Consider the following 27,937-nt stretch of genomic DNA (forward strand, 5'->3'; position numbering starts at 1 on the left):
GCTATGCCATATAATTGTTTATCTACCCATGAATTGTGGTGGAAATTTTTTGTTTTGTTTTATTCTCTGTTTTTATACCCTGAACCCATTAAAAATGGGTATAAGGGTATATTGTATTTGTGCAAAATCCAAATGTATGTAACAGGCAGAAGGAAGCATCTCCGACCCCATAAAGTAGATATATTCTTGATCAGCACCATAGCCGAGTCGATCTAGCTATGTCCGTCTGTCTATCTGTCCGTCTGTCCGCAAGGATCTCAGCACCTATAAGAGCTAGAGACTTGAAATTTTAGGTGCTCCTAGTGCCTGCGCAGATCGAGTTTGCTTCCGATAATCGATAACTTACTCCGTTTCCAAGCAATCGATAAAAATCGATATGGATATCCTGTTTTTTTTTTTTTAGCAATTTTGGTAAATAATAAGAACTAGAGTCACCAAACTTGCCATATAGCTTCTAAAATGGAATATATATATGCATTTGATGTTGGAAGAAGAAAAGGGAGCTCCCGACTAGAACCTCTTACTTGTTTATTATTATGTTCATGCAAATGGCTTGGGTAAGCAAGGTAAGTATATTGATTTAGATAAAACTACCTATTTATATGGCTTGAATAAATTCAGTGGAGATAGCTCGATTGGGACAGTACTTCGTTTAGCATAATTTAATGAATCTCACTTGAGATACTCCAAAAAAGGTGGACTTTGCAAGCGAAACGTTTTTTGGCCAACAACTTTTTTTAATGAATATGATAGTAGGGATCCGTACGCATTCAAAAAGGTATAACATTTCAAAAACAGGATATATTTACCCGAGAGTTCAAAAAAAAAATCGTCAAAAAAGTTTGTTTTTTTTAACTCATATGTGTTTATTGTATTGAATCAAAAAATAGCATACATTTTTATTACAAAACCGTTTACTTAGGTGGTATCTCGCTAATCCTGGTTGGCTCCTCAGGCTTTATCGTGGACAAACGTCAAAGCCGTCTTCTTTGAGTAAGGCTGCATCGTCACGTAGGTAGTCGGTGGGCTCTGGGGCTTCTCCTGTGTCGTGGTTGGAGGAGGTCCCTTCTGACTACACACCTATCAGCGAGGTCTCTTGTATGGGTCGAAGCATTCGGACTCTGAGATTACTTGGCCGAGATAGTCTAAAAAAATCAACAAAAAAGGTTGATTATACCATCAATTTTTAATTTCTTTGAATGCCATATGATAGTAGGGATCCGTACGAATAACTCCGCGCGGAGATATGACGTTCCAAAACGACATATTTCCAAGCGGAGTTATGTCGTTTTGGAACGTCATATCTGGGTCAAAAATCAAAATCAAAACTTTTTTGATGATTTTTTTTGAATATCTCGGGAAAATATGGGCTGATTTTCAAATGTTATACCATTTAGAATTCGTACGGATTCCTACTATAAAATGGCATCCAAACAAATCAAAAATCGATGGGTTACAAAAAGTTGTGATCCCAAAAACGATTCATTTGTAAAGTCAGCCCTATTTGATGATTTTTTTGGAATATCTCGGCCACATAATGCCCGATTTTGGAATTTTATACCATTTTGGACTTGTAAGGATCAGTATTATCGATTGGCATCAAAAACATGAATATAAAAAATTTGACCCAAATTGACCAAAAAAGCAAGGGGTTACATCACGTTTTTTATCAAAATCGGGGTAGGTTCGAAAATCAAAACATTTTTGATGATTTTTTTTAATATCTCGGGAAAATATCAGCTGATTTTGAAATGGTATACCTTTTTGAATTCGGACGGATCCCTACTATAAAATGGCATTCAAACAAATCAAAAATCGATGGGTTACAAAAAGTTGTGGTCCCAAAAACGATTCATTTGTAAAGTCAGCCCTACTTGATGATTTTTTTGGAATATCTCGGCCAAATAATGCCCGATTTTGGAATTTTATGTCATTTTGGACTCGTAAGGATCAGTATTATCGAGTGGCATCAAAAAGATAGAAATCTAAATTTTGACCCAAATTGACCAAAAAAGCAAGGGGTTACATCACGTTTTTTATCAAAATCGGGGTAGATTCGAAAATCAAAACATTTTTTATGATTTTTTTTGAATATCTCGGGGAAATATCAGCTGATTTTGAAATGTTATACCTTTTTGAATTCGGACGGATCCCTACTATAAAAAGGCATTCAAACAAATCAAAAATCGATGGGTTACAAAAAGGTGTGGTCCCAAAAACGATTCATTTGTAAAGTCAGCCCTATTTGATGATTTTTTTGGAATATCTCGGCCAAATAATGCCCGATTTTGGAATTTTATGTCATTTTGGACTCGTAAGGATCAGTATTATAGAGTGGCATCAAAAAGATAGAAATCTAAATTTTGACCCAAATTGACCAAAAAGCAAGGGGTTACATCACGTTTTTTATCAAAGTCGGGGTAGGTTCGAAAATCAAAACTTTTTTGATGATTTTTTTTGAATATCTCGGGAAAATATGGGCTGATTTTGAAATGTTATACCATTTTGAATTCGTACGGATCCCTACTATAAAATGGCATCCAAACAAATCAAAAATCGATGGGTTACAAAAAGTTGTGGTCCCAAAAACGATTCATTTGTAAAGTCAGCCCTATTTGATGATTTTTTTGGAATATCTCGGCCAAATAATGCCCGATTTTGGAATTTTATGCCATTTTGGGCTTGTAAGGATCAGTATTGTCGATTGGCATCAAAAACATGAATATAAAAAATTTGACCCAAATTGACCAAAAAAGCAAGGGGTTCATCACGTTTTTTATCAAAATCGGGGTAGGTTCGAAAATCAAAACATTTTTTATGATTTTTTTTGAATATCTCGGGGAAATATCAGCTGATTTTTAAATGTTATACCTTTTTGAATTCGGACGGATCCCTACTATAAAATGGCATCCAAACAAATCAAAAATCGATGGGTTACAAAAAGTTGTGGTCCCAAAAACGATTCATTTGTAAAGTCAGCCCTATTTGATGATTTTTTTGGAATATCTCGGCCAAATAATGCCCGATTTTGGAATTTTATGCCATTTTGGGCTTGTAAGGATCAGTATTGTCGATTGGCATCAAAAACATGAATATAAAAAATTTGACCCAAATTGACCAAAAAAGCAAGGGGTTCATCACGCTTTTTATCAAAATCGGGGTAGGTTCGAAAATCAAAACTTTTTTTATGTTTTTTTTTGAATATCTCGGGAAAATATGGGCTGATTTTCAAATGTTATACCATTTTGAATTCGTACGGATCCCTACTATAAAATGGCATCCAAACAAATCAAAAATCGATGGGTTACAAAAAGTTGTGGTCCCAAAAACGATTCATTTGTAAAGTCAGCCCTATTTGATGATTTTTTTGGAATATCTCGGCCAAATAATGCCCGATTTTGGAATTTTATGCCATTTTGGGCTTGTAAGGATCAGTATTGTCGATTGGCATCAAAAACATGAATATAAAAAATTTGACCCAAATTGACCAAAAAAGCAAGGGGTTCATCACGTTTTTTATCAAAATCGGGGTAGGTTCGAAAATCAAAACTTTTTTTATGTTTTTTTTTGAATATCTCGGGAAAATATGGGCTGATTTTCAAATGTTATACCATTTTGAATTCGTACGGATCCCTACTATAAAATGGCATCCAAACAAATCAAAAATCGATGGGTTACAAAAAGTTGTGGTCCCAAAAACGATTCATTTGTAAAGTCAGCCCTATTTGATGATTTTTTTGGAATATCTCGGCCAAATAATGCCCGATTTTGGAATTTTATGCCATTTTGGGCTTGTAAGGATCAGTATTGTCGATTGGCATCAAAAACATGAATATAAAAAATTTGACCCAAATTGACCAAAAAAGCAAGGGGTTCATCACGTTTTTTATCAAAATCGGGGTAGGTTCGAAAATCAAAACATTTTTTATGATTTTTTTTGAATATCTCGGGGAAATATCAGCTGATTTTTAAATGTTATACCTTTTTGAATTCGGACGGATCCCTACTATAAAATGGCATTCAAACAAATCAAAAATCGATGGGTTACAAAAAGGTGTGGTCCCAAAAACGATTCATTTGTAAAAAACGACATAACTCCGCTTGGAGATATGACGTTCCAAAACGACATATCTCCAAGCGGAGTCGTTTTGGAACGTCATATCTGGGTCAGAAATCAAAATCAAAACTTTTTTGATGATTTTTTTGAATATCTCGGTAAAATATGGGCTGATTTTCAAATGTTATACCATTTTGAATTCGTACGGATCCCTACTATAAAATGGCATCCAAACAAATCAAAAATCGATGGGTTACAAAAAGTTGTGGTCCCAAAAACGATTCATTTGTAAAGTCAGCCCTACTTGATGATTTTTTTGGAATATCTCGGCCAAATAATGCCCGATTTTGGAATTTTATGTCATTTTGGACTCGTAAGGATCAGTATTATCGAGTGGCATCAACAAGATAGAAATCTAAATTTTGACCCAAATTGACCAAAAAAGCAAGGGGTTACATCACGTTTTTTATCAAAATCGGGGTAGGTTCGAAAATCAAAACTTTTTTGATGTTTTTTTTTTAATATCTCGTGAAAATATGGGCTGATTTTCAAATGTTATACCATTTTGAATTCGTACGGATCCCTACTATAAAATGGCATCCAAACAAATCAAAAATCGATGGGTTACAAAAAGTTGTGATCTCAAAAACGATTCATTTGTAAAGTCAGCCTTATTTGATGATTTTTTTGGAATATCTCGCCCAAATAATGCCCGATTTTGGAATTTTATGTCATTTTGGACTCGTAAGGATCAGTATTATCGATTGGCATCAATCGATGAATATAAAAAATTTGACCCAAATTGACCAAAAAAGCAAGGGGTTACATCACGTTTTTTATCAAAATCGGGGTAGGTTCGAAAATCAAAACTTTTTTGATGATTTTTTTAATATCTCGGGAAAATATGGGCTGATTTTGAAATGTTATACCATTTTGAATTTGTACGGATCCCTACTATAAAATGGCATCCAAACAAATCAAAAATCGATGGGTTACAAAAAGTTGTGATCCCAAAAACGATTCATTTGTAAAGTCAGCCTTATTTGATGATTTTTTTGGAATATCTCGCCCAAATAATGCCCGATTTTGGAATTTTATGTCATTTTGGACTCGTAAGGATCAGTATTATCGAGTGGCATCAAAAAGATAGAAATCTAAATTTTGACCCAAATTGACCAAAAAAGCAAGGGGTTACATCACGTTTTTTATCAAAATCGGGGTAGGTTCGAAAATCAAAACTTTTTTGATGTTTTTTTTTTAATATCTCGTGAAAATATGGGCTGATTTTCAAATGTTATACCATTTTAAATTCGTACGGATCCCTACTATAAAATGGCATCCAAACAAATCAAAAATCGATGGGTTACAAAAAGTTGTGATCCCAAAAACGATTCATTTGTAAAGTCAGCCCTATTTGATGATTTTTTTGGAATATCTCGGCCACATAATGCCCGATTTTGGAATTTTATGCCATTTTGGACTTGTAAGGATCAGTATTATCGATTGGCATCAAAAACATGAATATAAAAAATTTGACCCAAATTGACCAAAAAAGCAAGGGGTTACATCACGTTTTTTATCAAAATCGGGGTAGGTTCGAAAATCAAAACTTTTTTGATGATTTTTTTTGAATATCTCGGGAAAATATGGGCTGATTTTCAAATGTTATACCATTTTGAATTTGTACGGATCCCTACTATAAAATGGCATCCAAACAAATCAAAAATCGATGGGTTACAAAAAGTTGTGATCCCAAAAACGATTCATTTGTATAGTAAGCCCTATTTGATGATTTTTTTGGAATATCTCGGCCACATAATGCCCGATTTTGGAATTTTATGCCATTTTGGACTTGTAAGGATCAGTATTATCGATTGGCATCAAAAACATGAATATAAAAAATTTGACCCAAAATGACCAAAAAAGCAAGGGGTTACATCACGTTTTTTATCAAAATCGGGGTAGGTTCGAAAATCAAAACTTTTTTGATGATTTTTTTTGAATATCTCGGGAAAATATGGGCTGATTTTCAAATGTTATACCATTTTGAATTTGTACGGATCCCTACTATAAAATGGCATCCAAACAAATCAAAAATCGATGGGTTACAAAAAGTTGTGATCCCAAAAACGATTCATTTGTAAAGTCAGCCTTATTTGATGATTTTTTTGGAATATCTCGCCCAAATAATGCCCGATTTTGGAATTTTATGTCATTTTGGACTCGTAAGGATCAGTATTATCGATTGGCATCAATCGATGAATATAAAAAATTTGACCCAAATTGACCAAAAAAGCAAGGGGTTACATCACGTTTTTTATCAAAATCGGGGTAGGTTCGAAAATCAAAACTTTTTTGATGATTTTTTTAATATCTCGGGAAAATATGGGCTGATTTTGAAATGTTATACCATTTTGAATTCGTACGGATCCCTACTATAAAATGGCATCCAAACAAATCAAAAATCGATGGGTTACAAAAAGTTGTGATCTCAAAAACGATTCATTTGTAAAGTCAGCCTTATTTGATGATTTTTTTGGAATATCTCGCCCAAATAATGCCCGATTTTGGAATTTTATGCCATTTTGGACTTGTAAGGATCAGTATTATCGATTGGCATCAAAAACATGAATATAAAAAATTTGACCCAAAATGACCAAAAAAGCAAGGGGTTACATCACGTTTTTTATCAAAATCGGGGTAGGTTCGAAAATCAAAACTTTTTTGATGATTTTTTTTGAATATCTCGGGAAAATATGGGCTGATTTTCAAATGTTATACCATTTTAAACTCGTACGGATCCCTACTATAAAATGGCATCCAAACAAATCAAAAATCGATGGGTTACAAAAAGTTGTGATCCCAAAAACGATTCATTTGTAAAGTCAGCCCTATTTGATGATTTTTTTGGAATATCTCGGCCACATAATGCCCGATTTTGGAATTTTATGCCATTTTGGACTTGTAAGGATCAGTATTATCGATTGGCATCAAAAACATGAATATAAAAAATTTGACCCAAATTGACCAAAAAAGCAAGGGGTTACATCACGTTTTTTATCAAAATCGGGGTAGGTTCGAAAATCAAAACTTTTTTGATGATTTTTTTTGAATATCTCGGGAAAATATGGGCTGATTTTCAAATGTTATACCATTTTGAATTTGTACGGATCCCTACTATAAAATGGCATCCAAACAAATCAAAAATCGATGGGTTACAAAAAGTTGTGATCCCAAAAACGATTCATTTGTATAGTAAGCCCTATTTGATGATTTTTTTGGAATATCTCGGCCACATAATGCCCGATTTTGGAATTTTATGCCATTTTGGACTTGTAAGGATCAGTATTATCGATTGGCATCAAAAACATGAATATAAAAAATTTGACCCAAAATGACCAAAAAAGCAAGGGGTTACATCACGTTTTTTATCAAAATCGGGGTAGGTTCGAAAATCAAAACTTTTTTGATGATTTTTTTGAATATCTCGGGAAAATATGGGCTGATTTTCAAATGTTATACCATTTTAAATTCGTACGGATCCCTACTATAAAATGGCATCCAAACAAATCAAAAATCGATGGGTTACAAAAAGTTGTGATCCCAAAAACGATTCATTTGTAAAGTCAGCCCTATTTGATGATTTTTTTGGAATATCTCGGCCACATAATGCCCGATTTTGGAATTTTATGCCATTTTGGACTTGTAAGGATCAGTATTATCGATTGGCATCAAAAACATGAATATAAAAAATTTGACCCAAAATGACCAAAAAAGCAAGGGGTTACATCACGTTTTTTATCAAAATCGGGGTAGGTTCGAAAATCAAAACATTTTTTATGATTTTTTTTGAATATCTCGGGGAAATATCAGCTGATTTTGAAATGTTATACCTTTTTGAATTCGGACGGATCCCTACTATAAAATGGCATTCAAACAAATCAAAAATGGATGGGTTACAAAAAGGTGTGGTCCCAAAAACGATTCATTTGTAAAAAACGACATAACTCCGCTTGGAGATATGACGTTCCAAAACGACATATCTCCAAGCGGAGTCGTTTTGGAACGTCATATCTGGGTCAGAAATCAAAATCAAAACTTTTTTGATGATTTTTTTTGAATATCTCGGGAAAATATGGGCTGAATTTCAAATGTTATACCATTTTGAATTCGTACGGATCCCCACTATAAAATGGCATCCAAACAAATCAAAAATCGATGGGTTACAAAATGTTGTGGTCCCAAAAACGATTCATTTGTAAAGTCAGCCCTATTTGATGATTTTTTTGGAATATCTCGGCCAAATAATGCCCGATTTTGGAATTTTATGTCATTTTTGGACTCGTAAGGATCAGTATTATCGAGTGGCATCAAAAAGATAGAAATCTAAATTTTGACCCAAATTGACCAAAAAAGCAAGGGGTTACATCACGTTTTTTATCAAAATCGGGGTAGGTTCGAAAATCAAAACTTTTTTGATGATTTTTTTTTAATATCTCGGGAAAATATGGGCTGATTTTCAATTGTTATACCATTTTGAATTCGTACGGATCCCTACTATAAAATGGCATTCAAACAAATCATAAATCGATGGGTTACAAAAAGGTGTGGTCCCAAAAACGATTCATTTGTAAAGTCAGCCCTACTTGATGATTTTTTTGGAATATCTCGGCCAAATAATGCCCGATTTTGGAATTTTATGTCATTTTGGACTCGTAAGGATCAGTATTATCGAGTGGTATCAAAAAGATAGAAATCTAAATTTTAACCCAAATTGACCAAAAAAGCAAGGGGTTACATCACGTTTTTTATCAAAATCGGGGTAGATTCGAAAATCAAAACATTTTTTATGATTTTTTTTGAATATCTCGGGGAAATATCAGCTGATTTTGAAATGTTATACCTTTTTGAATTCGGACGGATCCCTACTATAAAAAGGCATTCAAACAAATCAAAAATCGATGGGTTACATAAAGGTGTGGTCCCAAAAACGATTCATTTGTAAAGTCAGCCCTACTTGATGATTTTTTTGGAATATCTCGGCCAAATAATGCCCGATTTTGGAATTTTATGTCATTTTGGACTCGTAAGGATCAGTATTATCGAGTGGTATCAAAAAGATAGAAATCTAAATTTTGACCCAAATTGACCAAAAAAGCAAGGGGTTACATCACGTTTTTTATCAAAATCGGGGTAGGTTCGAAAATCAAAACTTTTTTGATGTTTTTTTTTTAATATCTCGGGAAAATATGGGCTGATTTTGAAATGTTATACCTTTTTGAATTCGGACGGATCCCTACTATAAAATGGCATTCAAACAAATCAAAAATGGATGGGTTACAAAAAGGTGTGGTCCCAAAAACGATTCATTTGTAAAAAACGACATAACTCCGCTTGGAGATATGACGTTCCAAAACGACATATCTCCAAGCGGAGTCGTTTTGGAACGTCATATCTGGGTCAGAAATCAAAATCAAAACTTTTTTGATGATTTTTTTTTAATATCTCGGGAAAATATGGGCTGATTTTCAAATGTTATACCATTTTAAATTCGTACGGATCCCTACTATAAAATGGCATCCAAACAAATCAAAAATCGATGGGTTACAAAAAGTTGTGATCCCAAAAACGATTCATTTGTAAAAAACGACATAACTCCGCTTGGAGATATGACGTTCCAAAACGACATATCTCCAAGCGGAGTCGTTTTGGAACGTCATATCTGGGTCAGAAATCAAAATCAAAACTTTTTTGATGATTTTTTTTGAATATCTCGGGGAAATATCAGCTGATTTTGAAATGTTATACCTTTTTGAATTCGGACGGATCCCTACTATAAAATGGCATTCAAACAAATCAAAAATGGATGGGTTACAAAAAGGTGTGGTCCCAAAAACGATTCATTTGTAAAAAACGACATAACTCCGCTTGGAGATATGACGTTCCAAAACGACATATCTCCAAGCGGAGTCGTTTTGGAACGTCATATCTGGGTCAGAAATCAAAATCAAAACTTTTTTGATGATTTTTTTTGAATATCTCGGGAAAATATGGGCTGATTTTGAAATGGTATACCTTTTTGAATTCGGACGGATCCCTACTATAAAATGGCATTCAAACAAATCAAAAATGGATGGGTTACAAAAAGGTGTGGTCCCAAAAACGATTCATTTGTAAAAAACGACATAACTCCGCTTGGAGATATGACGTTCCAAAACGACATATCTCCAAGCGGAGTCGTTTTGGAACGTCATATCTGGGTCAGAAATCAAAATCAAAACTTTTTTGATGATTTTTTTTGAATATCTCGGGAAAATATGGGCTGATTTTCAAATGTTATACCATTTTGAATTCGTACGGATCCCTACTATAAAATGGCATCCAAACAAATCAAAAATCGATGGGTTACAAAAAGTTGTGGTCCCAAAAACGATTCATTTATAAAGTCAGCCCTACTTGATGATTTTTTTGGAATATCTCGGCCAAATAATGCCCGATTTTGGAATTTTATGTCATTTTGGACTCGTAAGGATCAGTATTATCGAGTGGCATCAAAAAGATAGAAATCTAAATTTTGACCCAAATTGACCAAAAAAGCAAGGGGTTACATCACGTTTTTTATCAAAATCGGGGTAGGTTCGAAAATCAAAACATTTTTTATGATTTTTTTTGAATATCTCGGGGAAATATCAGCTGATTTTGAAATGTTATACCTTTTTGAATTCGGACGGATCCCTACTATAAAATGGCATTCAAACAAATCAAAAATGGATGGGTTACAAAAAGGTGTGGTCCCAAAAACGATTCATTTGTAAAAAACGACATAACTCCGCTTGGAGATATGACGTTCCAAAACGACATATCTCCAAGCGGAGTCGTTTTGGAACGTCATATCTGGGTCAGAAATCAAAATCAAAACTTTTTTGATGATTTTTTTTGAATATCTCGGGAAAATATGGGCTGATTTTGAAATGGTATACCTTTTTGAATTCGGACGGATCCCTACTATAAAATGGCATTCAAACAAATCAAAAATGGATGGGTTACAAAAAGGTGTGGTCCCAAAAACGATTCATTTGTAAAAAACGACATAACTCCGCTTGGAGATATGACGTTCCAAAACGACATATCTCCAAGCGGAGTCGTTTTGGAACGTCATATCTGGGTCAGAAATCAAAATCAAAACTTTTTTGATGATTTTTTTTGAATATCTCGGGAAAATATGGGCTGATTTTCAAATGTTATACCATTTTGAATTCGTACGGATCCCTACTATAAAATGGCATCCAAACAAATCAAAAATCGATGGGTTACAAAAAGTTGTGGTCCCAAAAACGATTCATTTATAAAGTCAGCCCTACTTGATGATTTTTTTGGAATATCTCGGCCAAATAATGCCCGATTTTGGAATTTTATGTCATTTTGGACTCGTAAGGATCAGTATTATCGAGTGGCATCAAAAAGATAGAAATCTAAATTTTGACCCAAATTGACCAAAAAAGCAAGGGGTTACATCACGTTTTTTATCAAAATCGGGGTAGGTTCGAAAATCAAAACTTTTTTGATGTTTTTTTTGAATATCTCGGGAAAATATGGGCTGATTTTCAAATGTTATACCATTTTGAATTCGTACGGATCCCCACTATAAAATGGCATCCAAACAAATCAAAAATCGATGGGTTACAAAATGTTGTGGTCCCAAAAACGATTCATTTGTAAAGTCAGCCCTATTTGATGATTTTTTTGGAATATCTCGGCCAAATAATGCCCGATTTTGGAATTTTATGTCATTTTTGGACTCGTAAGGATCAGTATTATCGAGTGGCATCAAAAAGATAGAAATCTAAATTTTGACCCAAATTGACCAAAAAAGCAAGGGGTTACATCACGTTTTTTATCAAAATCGGGGTAGGTTCGAAAATCAAAACTTTTTTGATGATTTTTTTTGAATATCTCGGGAAAATATGGGCTGATTTTCAATTGTTATACCATTTTGAATTCGTACGGATCCCTACTATAAAATGGCATTCAAACAAATCATAAATCGATGGGTTACAAAAAGGTGTGGTCCCAAAAACGATTCATTTGTAAAGTCAGCCCTACTTGATGATTTTTTTGGAATATCTCGGCCAAATAATGCCCGATTTTGGAATTTTATGTCATTTTGGACTCGTAAGGATCAGTATTATCGAGTGGTATCAAAAAGGTAGAAATCTAAATTTTAACCCAAATTGACCAAAAAAGCAAGGGGTTACATCACGTTTTTTATCAAAATCGGGGTAGATTCGAAAATCAAAACATTTTTTATGATTTTTTTTGAATATCTCGGGGAAATATCAGCTGATTTTGAAATGTTATACCTTTTTGAATTCGGACGGATCCCTACTATAAAAAGGCATTCAAACAAATCAAAAATCGATGGGTTACAAAAAGGTGTGGTCCCAAAAACGATTCATTTGTAAAGTCAGCCCTACTTGATGATTTTTTTGGAATATCTCGGCCAAATAATGCCCGATTTTGGAATTTTATGCCATTTTGGACTCGTAAGGATCAGTATTATCGATTGGCATCAAAAACATGAATATAAAAAATTTGCCCCAATTTGACCAAAAAAGCAAGGGGTTACATCACGTTTTTTATCAAAATCGGGGTAGGTTCGAAAATCAAAACTTTTTTGATGTTTTTTTTTTAATATCTCGTGAAAATATGGGCTGATTTTCAAATGTTATACCATTTTGAATTCGTACGGATCCCTACTATAAAATGGCATCCAAACAAATCAAAAATCGATGGGTTACAAAAAGGTGTGGTCCCAAAAACGATTCATTTGTAAAGTCAGCCTTATTTGATGATTTTTTTGGAAAATCTCGGCCAAATAATGCCCGATTTTGGAATTTTATGCCATTTTGGACTTGTAAGGATCAGTATTATCGATTGGCATCAAAAACATGAATATAAAAAATTTGACCCAAATTGACCAAAAAAGCAAGGGGTTACATCACGTTTTTTATCAAAATCGGGGTAGGTTCGAAAATCAAAACTTTTTTGATGATTTTTTTTGAATATCTCGGGAAAATATGGGCTGATTTTCAAATGTTATACCATTTTAAATTCGTACGGATCCCTACTATAAAATGGCATCCAAATAAATCAAAAATCGATGGGTTACAAAAAGTTGTGGTCCCAAAAACGATTCATTTGTAAAGTCAACCCTATTTGATGATTTTTTTTGGAATATCTCGGCCAAATAATGCCCGATTTTGGAATTTTATGTCATTTTGGACTCGTAAGGATCAGTATTATCGAGTGGCATCAAAAAGATAGAAATCTAAAATTTGACCCAAATTGACCAAAAAAGCAAGGGGTTACATCACGTTTTTTATCAAAATCGGGGTAGGTTCGAAAATCAAAACATTTTTGATGATTTTTTTTAATATCTCGGGAAAATATCAGCTGATTTTGAAATGGTATACCTTTTTGAATTCGGACGGATCCCTACTATAAAATGGCATTCAAACAAATCAAAAATCGATGGGTTACAAAAAGGTGTGGTCCCAAAAACGATTCATTTGTAAAAAACGACATAACTCCGCTTGGAGATATGACGTTCCAAAACGACATATATCCAAGCGGAGTTATGTCGTTTTGGAACGTCATATCTGGGTCAGAAATCAAAATCAAAACTTTTTTGATGATTTTTTTTGAATATCTCGGGAAAATATGGGCTGATTTTCAAATGTTATACCATTTTGAATTCGTACGGATCCCTACTATAAAATGGCATTCAAACAAATCAAAAATCGTTGGGTTACAAAAAGTTGTGGTCCCAAAAACGATTCATTTGTAAAGTCAGCCCTACTTATTGATTTTTTTGGAATATCTCGGCCAAATAATGCCCGATTTTGGAATTTTATGTCATTTTGGACTCGTAAGGATCAGTATTATCGAGTGGCATCAAAAAGATAGAAATCTAAATTTTGACCCAAATTGACCAAAAAAGAAAGGGGTTACATCACGTTATAAAACTACTATAAAATGGCATCCAAACAAATCAAAAATCGATGGGTTACAAAAAGTTGTGATCCCAAAAACGATTCATTTGTAAAGTCAGCCCTATTTGATGATTTTTTTGGAATATTTCGGCCACATAATGCCCGATTTTGGAATTTTATGCCATTTTGGACTTGTAAGGATCAGTATTATCGATTGGCATCAAAAACATGAATATAAAAAATTTGACCCAAATTGACCAAAAAAGCAAGGGGTTACATCACGTTTTTTATCAAAATCGGGGTAGGTTCGAAAATCAAAACATTTTTTATGATTTTTTTTGAATATCTCGGGGAAATATCAGCTGATTTTGAAATGTTATACCTTTTTGAATTCGGACGGATCCCTACTATAAAATGGCATTCAAACAAATCAAAAATGGATGGGTTACAAAAAGGTGTGGTCCCAAAAACGATTCATTTGTAAAAAACGACATAACTCCGCTTGGAGATATGTCGTTTTGGAACGTCATATCTCCAAGCGGAGTCGTTTTGGAACGTCATATCTGGGTCAGAAATCAAAATCAAAACTTTTTTGATGATTTTTTTTGAATATCTCGGGGAAATATCAGCTGATTTTGAAATGTTATACCTTTTTGAATTCGGACGGATCCCTACTATAAAATGGCATTCAAACAAATCAAAAATGGATGGGTTACAAAAAGGTGTGGTCCCAAAAACGATTCATTTGTAAAAAACGACATAACTCCGCTTGGAGATATGACGTTCCAAAACGACATATCTCCAAGCGGAGTCGTTTTGGAACGTCATATCTGGGTCAGAAATCAAAATCAAAACTTTTTTGATGATTTTTTTTGAATATCTCGGGAAAATATGGGCTGATTTTGAAATGGTATACCTTTTTGAATTCGGACGGATCCCTACTATAAAATGGCATTCAAACAAATCAAAAATGGATGGGTTACAAAAAGGTGTGGTCCCAAAAACGATTCATTTGTAAAAAACGACATAACTCCGCTTGGAGATATGACGTTCCAAAACGACATATCTCCAAGCGGAGTCGTTTTGGAACGTCATATCTGGGTCAGAAATCAAAATCAAAACTTTTTTGATGATTTTTTTTGAATATCTCGGGAAAATATGGGCTGATTTTCAATTGTTATACCATTTTGAATTCGTACGGATCCCTACTATAAAATGGCATTCAAACAAATCATAAATCGATGGGTTACAAAAAGGTGTGGTCCCAAAAACGATTCATTTGTAAAGTCAGCCCTACTTGATGATTTTTTTGGAATATCTCGGCCAAATAATGCCCGATTTTGGAATTTTATGTCATTTTGGACTCGTAAGGATCAGTATTATCGAGTGGTATCAAAAAGATAGAAATCTAAATTTTGACCCAAATTGACCAAAAAAGCAAGGGGTTACATCACGTTTTTTATCAAAATCGGGGTAGGTTCGAAAATCAAAACTTTTTTGATGTTTTTTTTTTAGTATCTCGTGAAAATATGGGCTGATTTTCCAATGTTATACCATTTTGAATTCGTACGGATCCCTACTATAAAATGGCATCCAAACAAATCAAAAATCGATGGGTTACAAAAAGGTGTGGTCCCAAAAACGATTCATTTGTAAAGTCAGCCTTATTTGATGATTTTTTTGGAAAATCTCGGCCAAATAATGCCCGATTTTGGAATTTTATGTCATTTTGGACTCGTAAGGATCAGTATTATCGATTGGCATCAAAAACATGAATATAAAAATTTGACCCAAATTGACCAAAAAAGCAAGGGGTTACATCACGTTTTTTATCAAAATCGGGGTAGGTTCGAAAATCAAAACTTTTTTGATGATTTTTTTTGAATATCTCGGGAAAATATGGGCTGATTTTCAAATGTTATACCATTTTAAATTCGTACGGATCCCTACTATAAAATGGCATCCAAACAAATCAAAAATCGATGGGTTACAAAAAGTTGTGGTCCCAAAAACGATTCATTTGTAAAGTCAGCCCTATTTGATGATTTTTTTGGAATATCTCGGCCAAATAATGCCCGATTTTGGAATTTTATGCCATTTTGGACTTGTAAGGATCAGTATTATCGATTGGCATCAAAAACATGAATATAAAAAATTTGACCCAAATTGACCAAAAAAGCAAGGGGTTACATCACGTTTTTTATCAAAATCGGGGTAGGTTCGAAAATCAAAACTTTTTTGATGATTTTTTTTGAATATCTCGGGAAAATATGGGCTGATTTTCAAATGTTATACCATTTTAAATTCGTACGGATCCCTACTATAAAATGGCATCCAAATAAATCAAAAATCGATGGGTTACAAAAAGTTGTGGTCCCAAAAACGATTCATTTGTAAAAAACGACATAACTCCGCTTGGAGATATGACGTTCTAAAACGACATATCTCCAAGCGGAGTTATGTCGTTTTGGAACGTCATATCTGGGTCAAAAATCAAAATCAAAACTTTTTTGATGATTTTTTTTGAATATCTCGGGAAAATATGGGCTGATTTTCAAATGTTATACCATTTAGAATTCGTACGGATCCCTACTATAATATGGCATTCAAACAAATCAAAAATCGATGGGTTACAAAAAGTTGTGGTCCCAAAAACGATTCATTTGTAAAGTCAGCCCTATTTGATGATTTTTTTGGAATATCTCGGCCAAATAATGCCCGATTTTGGAATTTTATGTCATTTTGGACTCGTAAGGATCAGTATTATCGAGTGGTATCAAAAAGATAGAAATCTAAATTTTGACCCAAATTGACCAAAAAAGCAAGGGGTTACATCACGTTTTTTATCAAAATCGGGGTAGGTTCGAAAATCAAAACTTTTTTGATGTTTTTTTTTGAATATCTCGGGAAAATATGGGCTGATTTTCAAATGTTATACCATTTTGAATTCGTACGGATCCCTACTATAAAATGGCGTTCAAACAAATCAACGATCGATGTGTTACACAAAGTTGTGGTCCCAACAACGATTCATTTGTAAAGTCAGCCCTTTTTGATGATTTTTTTGGAATATCTCGCCCAAATAATGCCCGATTTTGGAATTTTATGCCATTTTGGACTTGTAAGGATCAGTATTATCGATTGGCATCAAAAACATGAATATAAAAAATTTGACCCAGATATGACGTTCCAAAACGACATAGCTCCGCGCGGAGATATGACGTTCCAAAACGACATAACTCCGCTTGGAGATATGACGTTCCAAAACGACATAACTCCGCTTGGAGATATGACGTTCCAAAAGATGACCTTATTTGATGATGTATTCGTACGGATCCCTGCCATCAATTGGCATTCAATCAAATCAGAAATGCACGTGGTAAATCAACATTTTTGTTAAGTACGATTCTTCCATGGTAACATTAACTATGCATAATTTAAGAAAATTGTATTTCATATTCAACACAAGTTTATTAAATAAACACTTAAGATTTTCTTAAGTAATTCCAGTACGGAATATGATTTATTTATAGCTACATTACTTTAAGCTACATCCAAAAAAAAATGTAAATAAACTCAGAAATGATGAAACCCTGGGATCTAGGGTATCTGCCAGTCGCATACGCATGACTGCAGCGTGTCAGACAATTTGCATGTTAGTTAAAAAATTGTGCATTTATGATTTTCAGGGTTGCAGCTTCAATCTTATCAGAGTTTTCATTAGCCCACTGAATGCCTTTTATCTATATTATGGCGCCCATATACTATATAAAGACATATAGATAGATAGAGAGAGAGAGAGAGAGAGAGAGAGAGAGAGAGAGACAGATGATTTCTATATAAATAAAATATAAATATTCTTCTGCTCTTCGTTTGACAGCAAATAATGAAACGAGCTTCCTGGAATCATCGCTCAGATATTTGGATGAGCAGCTGCTGTACGATATCCTGCCGCGTGCCACATGCCCTGGCCAGGAGCAGGATGCGCCACTAGATGAATTTCCGGATATATTTACAGGTATGTAAAATACGTATCCATTGGGCAACCGAAGAGCTCCTCCAATTGAAAGAACCAGCTCAGCTAGCACTAGTTTCGGTCCGATAACGAAACGGGCTGTGCCGCTCGAGAAGCCTTCGGATTTGGGAGTTAGATTGTCATTGTCTTGAACTTGCTGACCATGTGGCATTGGTCAATGGTCTTCCTGCTGGGTCCGGTCTTATCACTTATCACTGGGCCAGGGTCAATACAAGTGCGCCGATAAGCGGCAAAAATGAAACTCAATGGGCCAATAAATCAGTCGCCGCAAATGTGTTTACACTGGGAGCTTCTCGCATATGAACCAGAAACCAGAAACCGAACAGCCCCCCCCCCCCCCCCCCCCCCCCCCTTCCTACGCCACCTCAGTCCGCCAGATTGTCTATTTCCACAGCGCAACGGGTCGAGTCCGTGCTCTCGACTCGGTATCTTCTATGTACACACATATCCGCGTATATACACTATATATATATATATATATATGTATATATACTATATCTCTTTGCTGCTCTTCAAATCGTGCGCCTTATCGCGGCCAAGTCGTGAAAAACCTTTAATTAAACTACAATACTTGGAACATGACAGATACGCATACTTCGAGCGTCAAACTCGGCAAAACAAAAAATCTACGTATCTGCATGATATGCCAATAGAATCTTTATGCCCTGTAACTGTGTTAGTGGGGTATCTTGTTCTGCCCTTCTTTATCTCCACATCTCAATCTTGAATAGTTATACAATAGAAACTTGGGTCTGAAATTTGCCCGAATTTGGCCAAGCCTCGCCTAGCTATCTAAAACTCGGGCTCCATTGGGATTACGCTCTGCAAATTTGCTATGCACCTTCCCAAAATCCATTTAAAAGTTAAACAAAACAAAAGAAGTGAAATCCCAATTGAATTGTAATATTCTCTTGTCCGAACACAGTGGAGCAGCTGCGTCAGGGCTGGGTCGTGCTGCACGTATTCGCCGCGATCTATTTCTTCATATTGCTGGCCATCATATGCAATGACTACTTTCTGCCCACCGTCGAGTGCATCTGTGAGGATCTGCATCTGTCCAAGGATGTGGCGGCAGCCACGTTTATGGCCACGGCCACCTCGATGCCCGAGTTCTTTACGAACACGATAAGTACACTCATTCTGGAGTCGGACATGGGACTGGGCACCATAATTGGCTCGCTGATGTTCAACACACTTGGCGTCGCCGGACTTGCCGCCCTGGCCATCAACAAGGTAAATATTGCTGGGCAGCCGTTTTAGCGTGTACTTACTGTATCAATTGATTGGATTGCAGCCAGTGCAGCTGGACTGGTGGCCCATAGCCAGGGATTGCTTCATCTACATCTTCAACACGATCGTTTTGCTGGTGCTCGCCTGGGGCGGCAGCATCAGCTTTGTGGAATCGTGCGTCATGATGGGCTTCCTGGTGCTCTACTATCTGATCACATTCAACAACAACAAGTTTATGCCTGCCATACGCGTCTTTATCGAGGATCGCATGAACTGTTGCTTCTCCACGCGTTACGGTAAGTACACCCGACTCTACGATTACCCGGGGAATCAGTTGAGGAACATTTGCATCCTTCCAATAGATCTCACGGAACCACCTGAGAACAGTGCCAAGGCGCAGCTGCCGCTGAAAAAGGATCCTCTGTCCGGCGACGGGCTGTTTGTGGTCAATTTTCCGGAGAATACCTCATCCATGTCGTCTACGGCCAATTTGACGCACTCCAAGAATTGTAAGTGTGAATTCTAAAGCTTATTTCAGGAAATTCAAAAAGTTCAGCTCCAAATGGTTTTACTGGTTCCGCTGCCAGAAAAAAAGAGCTGCTATCTTGACAGTTGTAATGCGAGCTTATAGAGATCTCGATAATTGCTATCGTTATCGCTTGTTATCGCTTCCCTTTTTAATGCGCTTTACAACACATTCATTTTGTTTCTCTTTTTTTTCGTGTCTCCCCAGGGAACGGCGAGGATGACGATGACGATCAGCTGCCGAGAAGCATTTTCGCCTTTCCACACGGCGCCACAACCTTCATGAAATGCTGGTGGGTCTTTACGTTCCCGATTAAGCTAGTTCTGCGCATGGTGATTCCACATCCCATGCGGCATCGCAGATTGTATCCGTTGTCCTTTATCATGTGCATCATTTGCATTGGCCTCAATGCCTATCTGATTGTCTGGATGTTGACGGCTTTCGGTGTGGCCATACGTGTGCCCACTATTGTGATGGGTCTCACCTTTCTGGCCGCCGGCTCCACAATGCCTGAGGCGGTTTCCAGCCTTATATCGCTGCGAAATGGTAAGCAAATTGATTCTAGAGTCGCCCACATTTGGTACTACTAATCTCGTGGATTTCTAGGCGAGAATGGCATTGGCGTTTCGAATTCGCTGGGCGCCAATTCATTGGCGATCCTGTTGTCCCTGGGCGTGCCCTGGTTCGTAAAGAACTGCATCAACTATGGCACCGGCGAGAAACAGCAGGTGGGCACCCAGGGCATCGAGTACAATATATTGATCCTGATCTTCTGCACCATCGCCCTATTCATCGTGCTCAGCTGCAGCGGATATCGTTTAACCAAGCGCGTGGGCATTGCCCTGTTCAGCGTCTATACGGTATTTATTGTGCTGCAGATCCTGATCGAGATGAACGTGTTCTTTCCCATGGACTGCAGCAGCTAATAACCACAACACGAGCTCCAGTTCCAGTTCGAGTTCCAATTCCAGTTCGATATTCGGTATTCGTGTTAAAGTTGTATGCCATCGAGCTTCTGGCTGGCACCAGAGCAGCACGCTGCCAGACGTGGATTCGGTTAAGCTTTTCCGTTCTAATTGTTAAATATTTATGTGTACATGCGAGATCTTGGAGTTGCGTTAGTTTTAATATGTATATACATATCGCGATAATGGGGCTTATGACATTGGTTGCCAAAAATGTTGGGTATTGCTCTCAGTGCGAGTTTATATGATGAACCAAATACTAATTCAGGCTATCAAATTTGGCTTAAATGTCAAGCAAACGTATTATTTTAGGGTTGCCACCTAAGAGAAAACGAACAACGACGACGGAGATTTACACAAAAACTTACTCTACTTCAACCTAACCTAAAATATCAAGCTCAATTAATGTCATACGTTCTTATTATACAATTACTTTTTTGTTTTTTTTTTTTGCTTGTCTAGCTTAGGTACTCCTTAAGACTGTCTACTGTTTAGGTATAAATAATCGATGGTAACTAACTATCCTGTTGTACACTATTTATAAAACCCTACCCCAAAGGCTCTGCAAACGTCACAAATTTAAAACTGGTACCAAAGCGCGACATTCTACTGTAGCTAAACAAACTTCAAGCGAATTACCACTTAGAAACCAAATGTTATATGTATTTATATACGTCAATCATTGTGCATATATATATATATATATTTACTGACTATAACTAACTACAAGTACGATTACGTAAGTGCCCTGCGATATTTATGGCCACCGGCCAGACTTTCCTTAATTATGTGCACAGGGTATTGATAGTGTGCCCGTGTATTATCACTGTTGATATTCCATAATGTGTGGACTCTATTGTTACCGTTACCATTACCGTTACCGTTACTGTACATCTAAACATCTACACAAATACCGTTTGTTATTAATTTATAAATACATTTAACGACAAATATTAACAATTGTGATTTTTAACGATTTTGCTCAGATAGCAAATAGCAAGGAGAGAAACAAATAATAATAAAATAAATTAAAAACAAAAAACAAACAAAAACGAAAACTACTCAAGTGTCCCGTTGCTCGACTCTCAAGTGGCCTGTGTGATTTGCTGATTAGTGTGTGCACAGTGTGTACATACTTATGTCGCACACTGTGCTTAGCACTGCGCACTGATAAACCAAATGGGAAACGCCGTTTTGTGCTTGCTTTGTTGTTGTTTTTGTTTAATAACCCTTCGGATTGGAGAAATTCATTAAAGTTTCATCACATAAATAAGTTGCTAAATGAGATCAAACATACAAATACATACATATATATAAGTATCTTAGGTGTATACACTGAGAGAAATGAAATACCAAACAGTTTGTATGACAACTTATTCAAACATCAATTTTTAACTATGCTAGTCAATTTGTATAATGTGTGTGTGTGTGTGTGTGTGTGTGTGTGTGAGTATATCTTACAGACATAAAACAGATAATCCATAAATGTTGCTAATCAAATAGCCAGCACTGTAGCTGCTCGCCTTCCACAAATAATTGTTCCACTTGATAATTGTTCTTTCTTATTTTTTTTTGTTTAGTTTTTGCGCTTTATGCGAGCAAATTGTCTGGGGATCGTAAGCGATTGTTGTAATATTAACATGCGTATAAATATGCAATTAGTTCTTGTTGTTCATCATAATAAATACTTATAAATAGTTGCTTGGTTTCCTTTTGTCTTTTTTTGTTCGTCTGTTTTCTTAACATGCTCGTGTGTGTCATTTTGGTATTCGAATGCAATAAAATGCGTACTAAATAAGAGAAGTTTTAAAAACTTGCGCCTAACATTTCGTGGTTTTCTTTGCCGTCACGGGCTGGGAAATGCATAAAATGCATTTTGAACCCATGAACAAATCAGTCTGAGCAATTACAATTCAAATGTGCCTGCGAATTACATATACAAACAACATGTTTAAACAGTGTAGAGCAGGGGAGGGGGGGGGGGGGCTTTTCTTTGCCCGGGGGGAATGGGGGGCAACGTTCAGTACGCTTTTTATAGCTTTTAGCTGCGTTTTGAACAACCAATTGGCACAATTTCTACACACATTTATAGAACACTGAGGAAAGGAGAGAGAGTAGGAGAAAGGAACAAACGCAAGTTGAATCATTTGAAATCAGAATTGGCTAACAAATTTGAAAATTTTGTTTTTGACTTGGTCGAAGCTTTGTTGCCAGTGCCTTGGGCCTGGTTAAGTTCCATATTTCATTGGGCCACACGCTCAATTAGGTGCAACAGTGGTGTCCGTTCTTAACGTAATAGTTGTGCATGGCAACGGTGCCGTTTTTGCTGTAACTGCCGCCGCCGCCATTGTATTGTGTGCTTGCGTTGCCGGCGCCATTTAAGAAGCTGGCGCTGCCATTAATCCCGTTACTGCTGCTTGCTGTTGCAGTCGCAGTCGCAGTAGCAGTGCCATTGTCATTACTGGTGGCCGCATCGAATGCCTTGATGTGATTCTGTATGATTTTACACGTAAATTGACGATGCTGGCCCGGTTCCTATGCAAAAACCAAAAAAAATCAAAATCAAATTAGTAACTGGCCCCCATATACCCTACATACATATGCATACATACTTGTTTGTGTGTGGGTGTGTGTGCTTGTGTGTGTTGTGTGTGCGTGTGTGTGTGTCAGTATTTGCGTTTGCGTATGTTTTTACCTACCTTTGGCTGTATGGGAAAACAACACCAGAGTATGAACGCTATGAAGGCCACCAGTGTACCCACAAGCAATATGAAATCCTCGATGGTCTGATTAGAGCATAGAAGATGAAAATCAATTATAAATTCGTTTAGTGTTGTCTGGCAACACTGTGTGTGTGTTCCTACTTACCGGCTCTTCGCCAAGCAGCACGTGATTTATTAAGTAGACGAAATCATCAAATGGTGTCATTGTGAATGCCGAAAACGCCGTCCAAATGCAGTTTGCAGTTTGTTTAAATCCGGATTTTGTTTTATTTGATTTACTTTTTGACTACTGCTGCAGCTGCTGGGCGTTTTCTTCAAGATTCGGTTTATTACATGCACAACAATAACGTTAACATGGCGCTGGCACTGCAACACTATCACAAAAACAAATACTTAAAATAAAAATTCGCAACCTTGCACGAAATTATGTGTTAAACGCAGCTGCAGCGGCAGCACAGGCACAGCGCTTTGTGATGGGCATGGCGCGGTTTAAGCTTAGAATATCGATAGTATCGAATATATTTTAGCGCTATCAGTGTTGAGTCCTTTTATTTTATCGATGTGAAGGAATTTCTCAAATAGCGAGCTAAATATACCAAAGTGATTATAGTTGAACAGTATTGATAAACATATTGCATATTTAAAGCTTAACAAGCTGAAGATATCATTTTAAATTGTCTTGAAATAAGTATCGATACAGTGCTGGGTATCGATTGGCAAACAGCTGTTGACGCCAATGCCGCTTATCAGTCAATTCGTCATCACTAGCATAATTTTAAAGGTGTTGTGTTTTCGATTTATCAAGCCGCATATATTTTAATAATTTCAAGTGAAATATGGTGAAAGTTGCCAAAGCGCGCAGCAAGGAGCGCGCCATGCGCAGCGACAATGATATGGCGGCCCAAAGCAGCGATGACGACACCAAATCGAAGTTAGCTAAATCAAAGACAATCAATAGGCATTCAGAAGCCGTAAATCGCAAATCGAGCAAAACGCGCAAGCGAAAAATAGCACGCGATAGCTCCAGCTCCAGCTCCTCCTCCAGCGGCAGCGACAGCAGCAGCAGCAGTAGCAGCAGCAGCAATAGTCGCAGCAGCGACAGCAGCGAGGCTTCCAAGTCCGTCGGTGACAACAAACGCGCCAAAAAGACGAAAGCTGTCAAAGACGCAACGCCCAAACGAGAAAGAGCACAGCAGCAGCAACGGGAGCCTGCAACCGTGGAGAGCAAAGTGCAAGAACAGCGCTCCAAATGGGACAGTCCTGAACGCAGCGGCGCCAACCAGCGACACGGTTCCGGCAAAAACACAAACAAAGCCCGCAAAAGAAGCCGCAGTCGCGAACGTGAGCGAGAGCGAGAGCGGGAGCGGGAACGCGAGAGGGACAGAGACAGGGAGCGGGATCGTGAACGTGAACGTGACAATCAAGTGCGTCGCGGACGCGAAAGGGAACGTGAACGCGATAGAGATCTAGAGCGCGGCAAGGATCGCCGCCAGCATCAGCAGCAGCAGCAGCAGCAGCGTATGCGCAGCAACGAGCGTCGGGAGCGACCACGTCGTTCGCCCGTCGATTCACATCGGTAAGCGAAAAACTTGAGAGTGCGACACCTTGACACCTTAACACCTTAACATTTATGTCCCATGCAGGCGCAGCAGAAGCCACAGCCGCAGTCCACGGGAACGTTCCTACAGAGGCGGCGGCGGACCACGTCGTCACCAGCAGCAGCGTCGCAATGACCATCGCAACCGGGACGAGGAGCACTTTGAGTGGGGCAAGCCAAATGACAAGGACAAGCCGCCGGCGTCCAATGACGATGAGCCGCTCGACAAGGAGAAACCCAATTTTGGACTGAGTGGTGCCCTTACCGAGGACACCAACAAAGTGAACGGCGTTGTTGTCAAATACTCGGAGCCACCGGAGGCGCGCAAGCCCAAACGCCGCTGGCGTCTGTATCCCTTCAAGGGTGAGACGGCGCTGCCGACGCTGCACATACATCGACAGAGCTGTTTTCTGGTTGGACGCGATCGCAAAGTGGTCGACCTGGCGGTCGATCATCCCAGTTGCTCCAAGCAGCACGCAGCACTCCAATACCGTCTGGTGCCCTTCGCACGCGATGACGGCAGCCAGGGCAAACGGGTGCGTTTATATCTAATCGATTTGGAGTCGGCGAACGGCACGTTTCTCAACAACAAGAAAATCGATGGACGCAAATACTATGAACTGATGGAGAAGGATGTCATCAAGTTTGGCTTTAGCTCGCGCGAATATGTGCTGCTGCATGAGAACAGCAAGGAGGACCAGGAAGATGACGATGTGCATATCAAAGACGAGCCGGCCGAGTCATCCGACCCAGCCGAGCAGGCCAATGCGCAAATATGAAAGAGAGGCCAATAATATGCTCACTCGCTCACACACACACTGTTCTTAAGCTAAGTTCAAATGTATACTAAACTATGTATGTTCAAATCAATGTGTCTCCCCGTCCACCTGCACCGCCTCTCCCCGCCCATCCCATTGTGTGTGTTTTGTCCATTTGTCTATGTCCAAAATGCGGCACGTTTTCGCGTGCAACAACTGCCATCATTGAAATACAAGCCAGAATTGTGTACTTCCTCATCAAATTGCGATGAATTCTTTTTCGGTTTTGAGCTGCGACAGCTTCAACTAGCTTTGGCTCAACCAGTGAACCGTCACGTCTGCAGCTTAACGCAACATGCATGGGCGTGCCATCATCTGGAGCTGCATCTGCATTGGCATTTGTCTCGGCCACGTCTGGGCCGTGCCAGCGGCCAGGCCGCGTCGCCAGGTGGTGCAGCCCTTGTGGCTAATGCGGCCCGATTTGCTGCCCTCCTCACAGGCGGCACGGGTGAGCGTGACGCCGCAGAAGCTACAGGAAACGGCCGACATACGTGCCACCATACAAAAGGCCGTCAACGAGGGCACCTACGTGGTGGCCGCCAGTCCGCAGCAGGTGAGTACTGCCAGGTGCCAGCAGCAACAGTGGTTAAAAGGAAAAGCAAGCTTCAATTTCTTGCATCCGCATGTCAAAGTTAACAAGCATCGACTACGTGCTACTTGCAAGGCAGTTAATCAAGGTGTTAAGTATTTGGCAGGAAGTTAGCATTGCAGTGCTGCCACCTGACCATGCTGTGCACATCTGGCAGCACCGAGGAATCTCTAGCAGCAACTTTGCAATGAACTTAATCTAATAAACTTATTTACATCTGGTTTTTTTGTTTTTTACAAATCTTTCAAATTGTTCTATATAACTTTGTAAGAAAAGTAGTTAAGACTTTCTAAAACAGCTACTTGATAAAGTAACCAAAACTAGCAGAAGTCTCGGTAGATGAACTGCCTAATTGATTCAGTTTCTTTGGCCACTGAAGAAGAAGAAACCTGGCTAGTAACAATATGAATCTAGCCTGAGGTTAAATAGATATATCATAAATATTTGCTACTCTTAAAGTATTACAAAATCTTTCCGATCTATATTATATCTATATGTAGAGGTTCTCCTATCCAAATCCGTAATCCTTTAGGCACATTTCGTGACATTCTAATTATTATCAATCCCAACTCTAACTCTTCCAGTTCCTGACTGCGCTGGGCCAAGTGAACAGCCCAGGAGCAGCTGGTAACCCATTCGCGATGCCCGTGCTGCCCGCTTTCACGCTGCCAAACGCGACTTGGTGGCGACCGTGTATGTTGTCTTTGTTTGCTTTTATTCCGATTCCAGTTATAGTACATAATGCATATTTAGTTTAGAAACATCGGAAACTGCGAGGATTTGCCATCAGCGACCGAACAGATGCGGCAATTTGAAAACTTTACGCGCCTTGAGAAACTGCAAAAAAAATATACAATTTGCATTAACTGGAAATTCTTTTGGTTTTTTATTTGGAAAAAAAAAAAAACTTAATCATGTAGTAATAATGAAATGTATACTTTATAGCATATGAAATTTTAACTATCAAACAATTTCCAACAGTTTCTTCATTTTTTTTTTTTTGCTGTTATTTCATGAATGTGTTTTTCTTTTTTTTCCATAGGGTATACACTCAGGGTATATCGCTGTACAAAATCTCTTTAAACATTAGTTTTCTCTAGCACTAAACAAAAATGCTCTAAAATACATATATGTATATATATATATATACATATACATATATATATATATATATATATCATATCATGTGTACAAACATACTTATACGCGTGTGTAGCCTGTTTACTGCAAATCAAGAGGTATACACATTAGTTTACTGCGTGTGTTGGGACTATAACTAGGCATTTATATATCGAGCTATATGCATATATATATAGGTTCTTGTGCGGCTTTACAATATTATATATATTTATTTTGTTCCCTTAGCAATGAAAACCGACTTTAACAATATTCTCAAATAAAAAC

General features: G+C 37.5%; 4 protein-coding genes across 5 annotated transcripts in view; 3 read left to right on the forward strand and 1 right to left on the reverse strand.

Moving 5' to 3' along the window:
* The window catches only part of LOC115767586 (sodium/potassium/calcium exchanger 3), a 29,310-nt gene extending 8,043 nt beyond the window's left edge, over positions 1-21,267 (forward strand). Inside the window, exons 2-7 of one of the 2 annotated variants that reach the window (XM_030711873.1) lie at positions 17,930-18,067; positions 19,011-19,318; positions 19,380-19,611; positions 19,678-19,824; positions 20,049-20,387; positions 20,448-21,267. In XM_030711873.1, the coding sequence (XP_030567733.1) occupies positions 17,930-18,067; positions 19,011-19,318; positions 19,380-19,611; positions 19,678-19,824; positions 20,049-20,387; positions 20,448-20,767 (1,484 nt within the window). In that variant the 3' untranslated portion in view covers positions 20,768-21,267. Of the gene's footprint in view, positions 1-17,929; positions 18,068-19,010; positions 19,319-19,379; positions 19,825-20,048; positions 20,388-20,447 lie in introns of both variants that reach the window. The other variant, XM_030711872.1, reaches the window with a different exon arrangement.
* A 1,537-nt stretch (positions 21,268-22,804) lies between these two features.
* On the reverse strand, positions 22,805-23,976 carry LOC115767573. Its single transcript, XM_030711859.1, has 3 exons — positions 23,675-23,976; positions 23,506-23,592; positions 22,805-23,341 (listed from the first exon to the last, which is right to left on the reverse strand). The coding sequence occupies exons 1-3, from the start codon at positions 23,732-23,734 to the stop codon at positions 23,069-23,071; spliced, it is 420 nt and encodes a 139-aa protein (XP_030567719.1). The 5' UTR covers positions 23,735-23,976; the 3' UTR covers positions 22,805-23,068.
* A 341-nt stretch (positions 23,977-24,317) lies between these two features.
* On the forward strand, positions 24,318-25,915 carry LOC115767564 (FHA domain-containing protein DDL). Its single transcript, XM_030711845.1, has 2 exons — positions 24,318-25,105; positions 25,173-25,915. The coding sequence occupies exons 1-2, from the start codon at positions 24,366-24,368 to the stop codon at positions 25,903-25,905; spliced, it is 1,473 nt and encodes a 490-aa protein (XP_030567705.1). The 5' UTR covers positions 24,318-24,365; the 3' UTR covers positions 25,906-25,915.
* A 324-nt stretch (positions 25,916-26,239) lies between these two features.
* On the forward strand, positions 26,240-27,366 carry LOC115767559. The gene is made up of 3 exons (XM_030711842.1): positions 26,240-26,497; positions 27,118-27,226; positions 27,287-27,366. The coding sequence occupies exons 1-3, from the start codon at positions 26,240-26,242 to the stop codon at positions 27,289-27,291; spliced, it is 372 nt and encodes a 123-aa protein (XP_030567702.1). The 3' UTR covers positions 27,292-27,366.
* Positions 27,367-27,937: the final 571 nt, after the last annotated feature.

Source organism: Drosophila novamexicana, unplaced genomic scaffold (assembly GCF_003285875.2).
Source record: "Drosophila novamexicana strain 15010-1031.04,08,12 unplaced genomic scaffold, DnovRS2.1 tig00001415-arrow-arrow-pilon, whole genome shotgun sequence".
NCBI lineage: Eukaryota > Metazoa > Arthropoda > Insecta > Diptera > Drosophilidae > Drosophila > Drosophila novamexicana.

Coding starts and splice junctions, on each gene's coding strand:
- LOC115767564 (XM_030711845.1), top strand. CDS start 24,366: ATGGTGAAAGTTGCCAAAGCGCGCAGCAAGGAGCGCGCCATGCGCAGC. Junction 25,106..25,172: donor TCGCCCGTCGATTCACATCG/GTAAGCGAAAAA, acceptor TGTCCCATGCAG/GCGCAGCAGAAGCCACAGCC.
- LOC115767573 (XM_030711859.1), bottom strand. CDS start 23,734: ATGACACCATTTGATGATTTCGTCTACTTAATAAATCACGTGCTGCTT. Junction 23,593..23,674: donor TGCTGCTTGGCGAAGAGCCG/GTAAGTAGGAAC, acceptor TGCTCTAATCAG/ACCATCGAGGATTTCATATT. Junction 23,342..23,505: donor GTTTTCCCATACAGCCAAAG/GTAGGTAAAAAC, acceptor GTTTTTGCATAG/GAACCGGGCCAGCATCGTCA.
- LOC115767559 (XM_030711842.1), top strand. CDS start 26,240: ATGCATGGGCGTGCCATCATCTGGAGCTGCATCTGCATTGGCATTTGT. Junction 26,498..27,117: donor TGGCCGCCAGTCCGCAGCAG/GTGAGTACTGCC, acceptor TAACTCTTCCAG/TTCCTGACTGCGCTGGGCCA.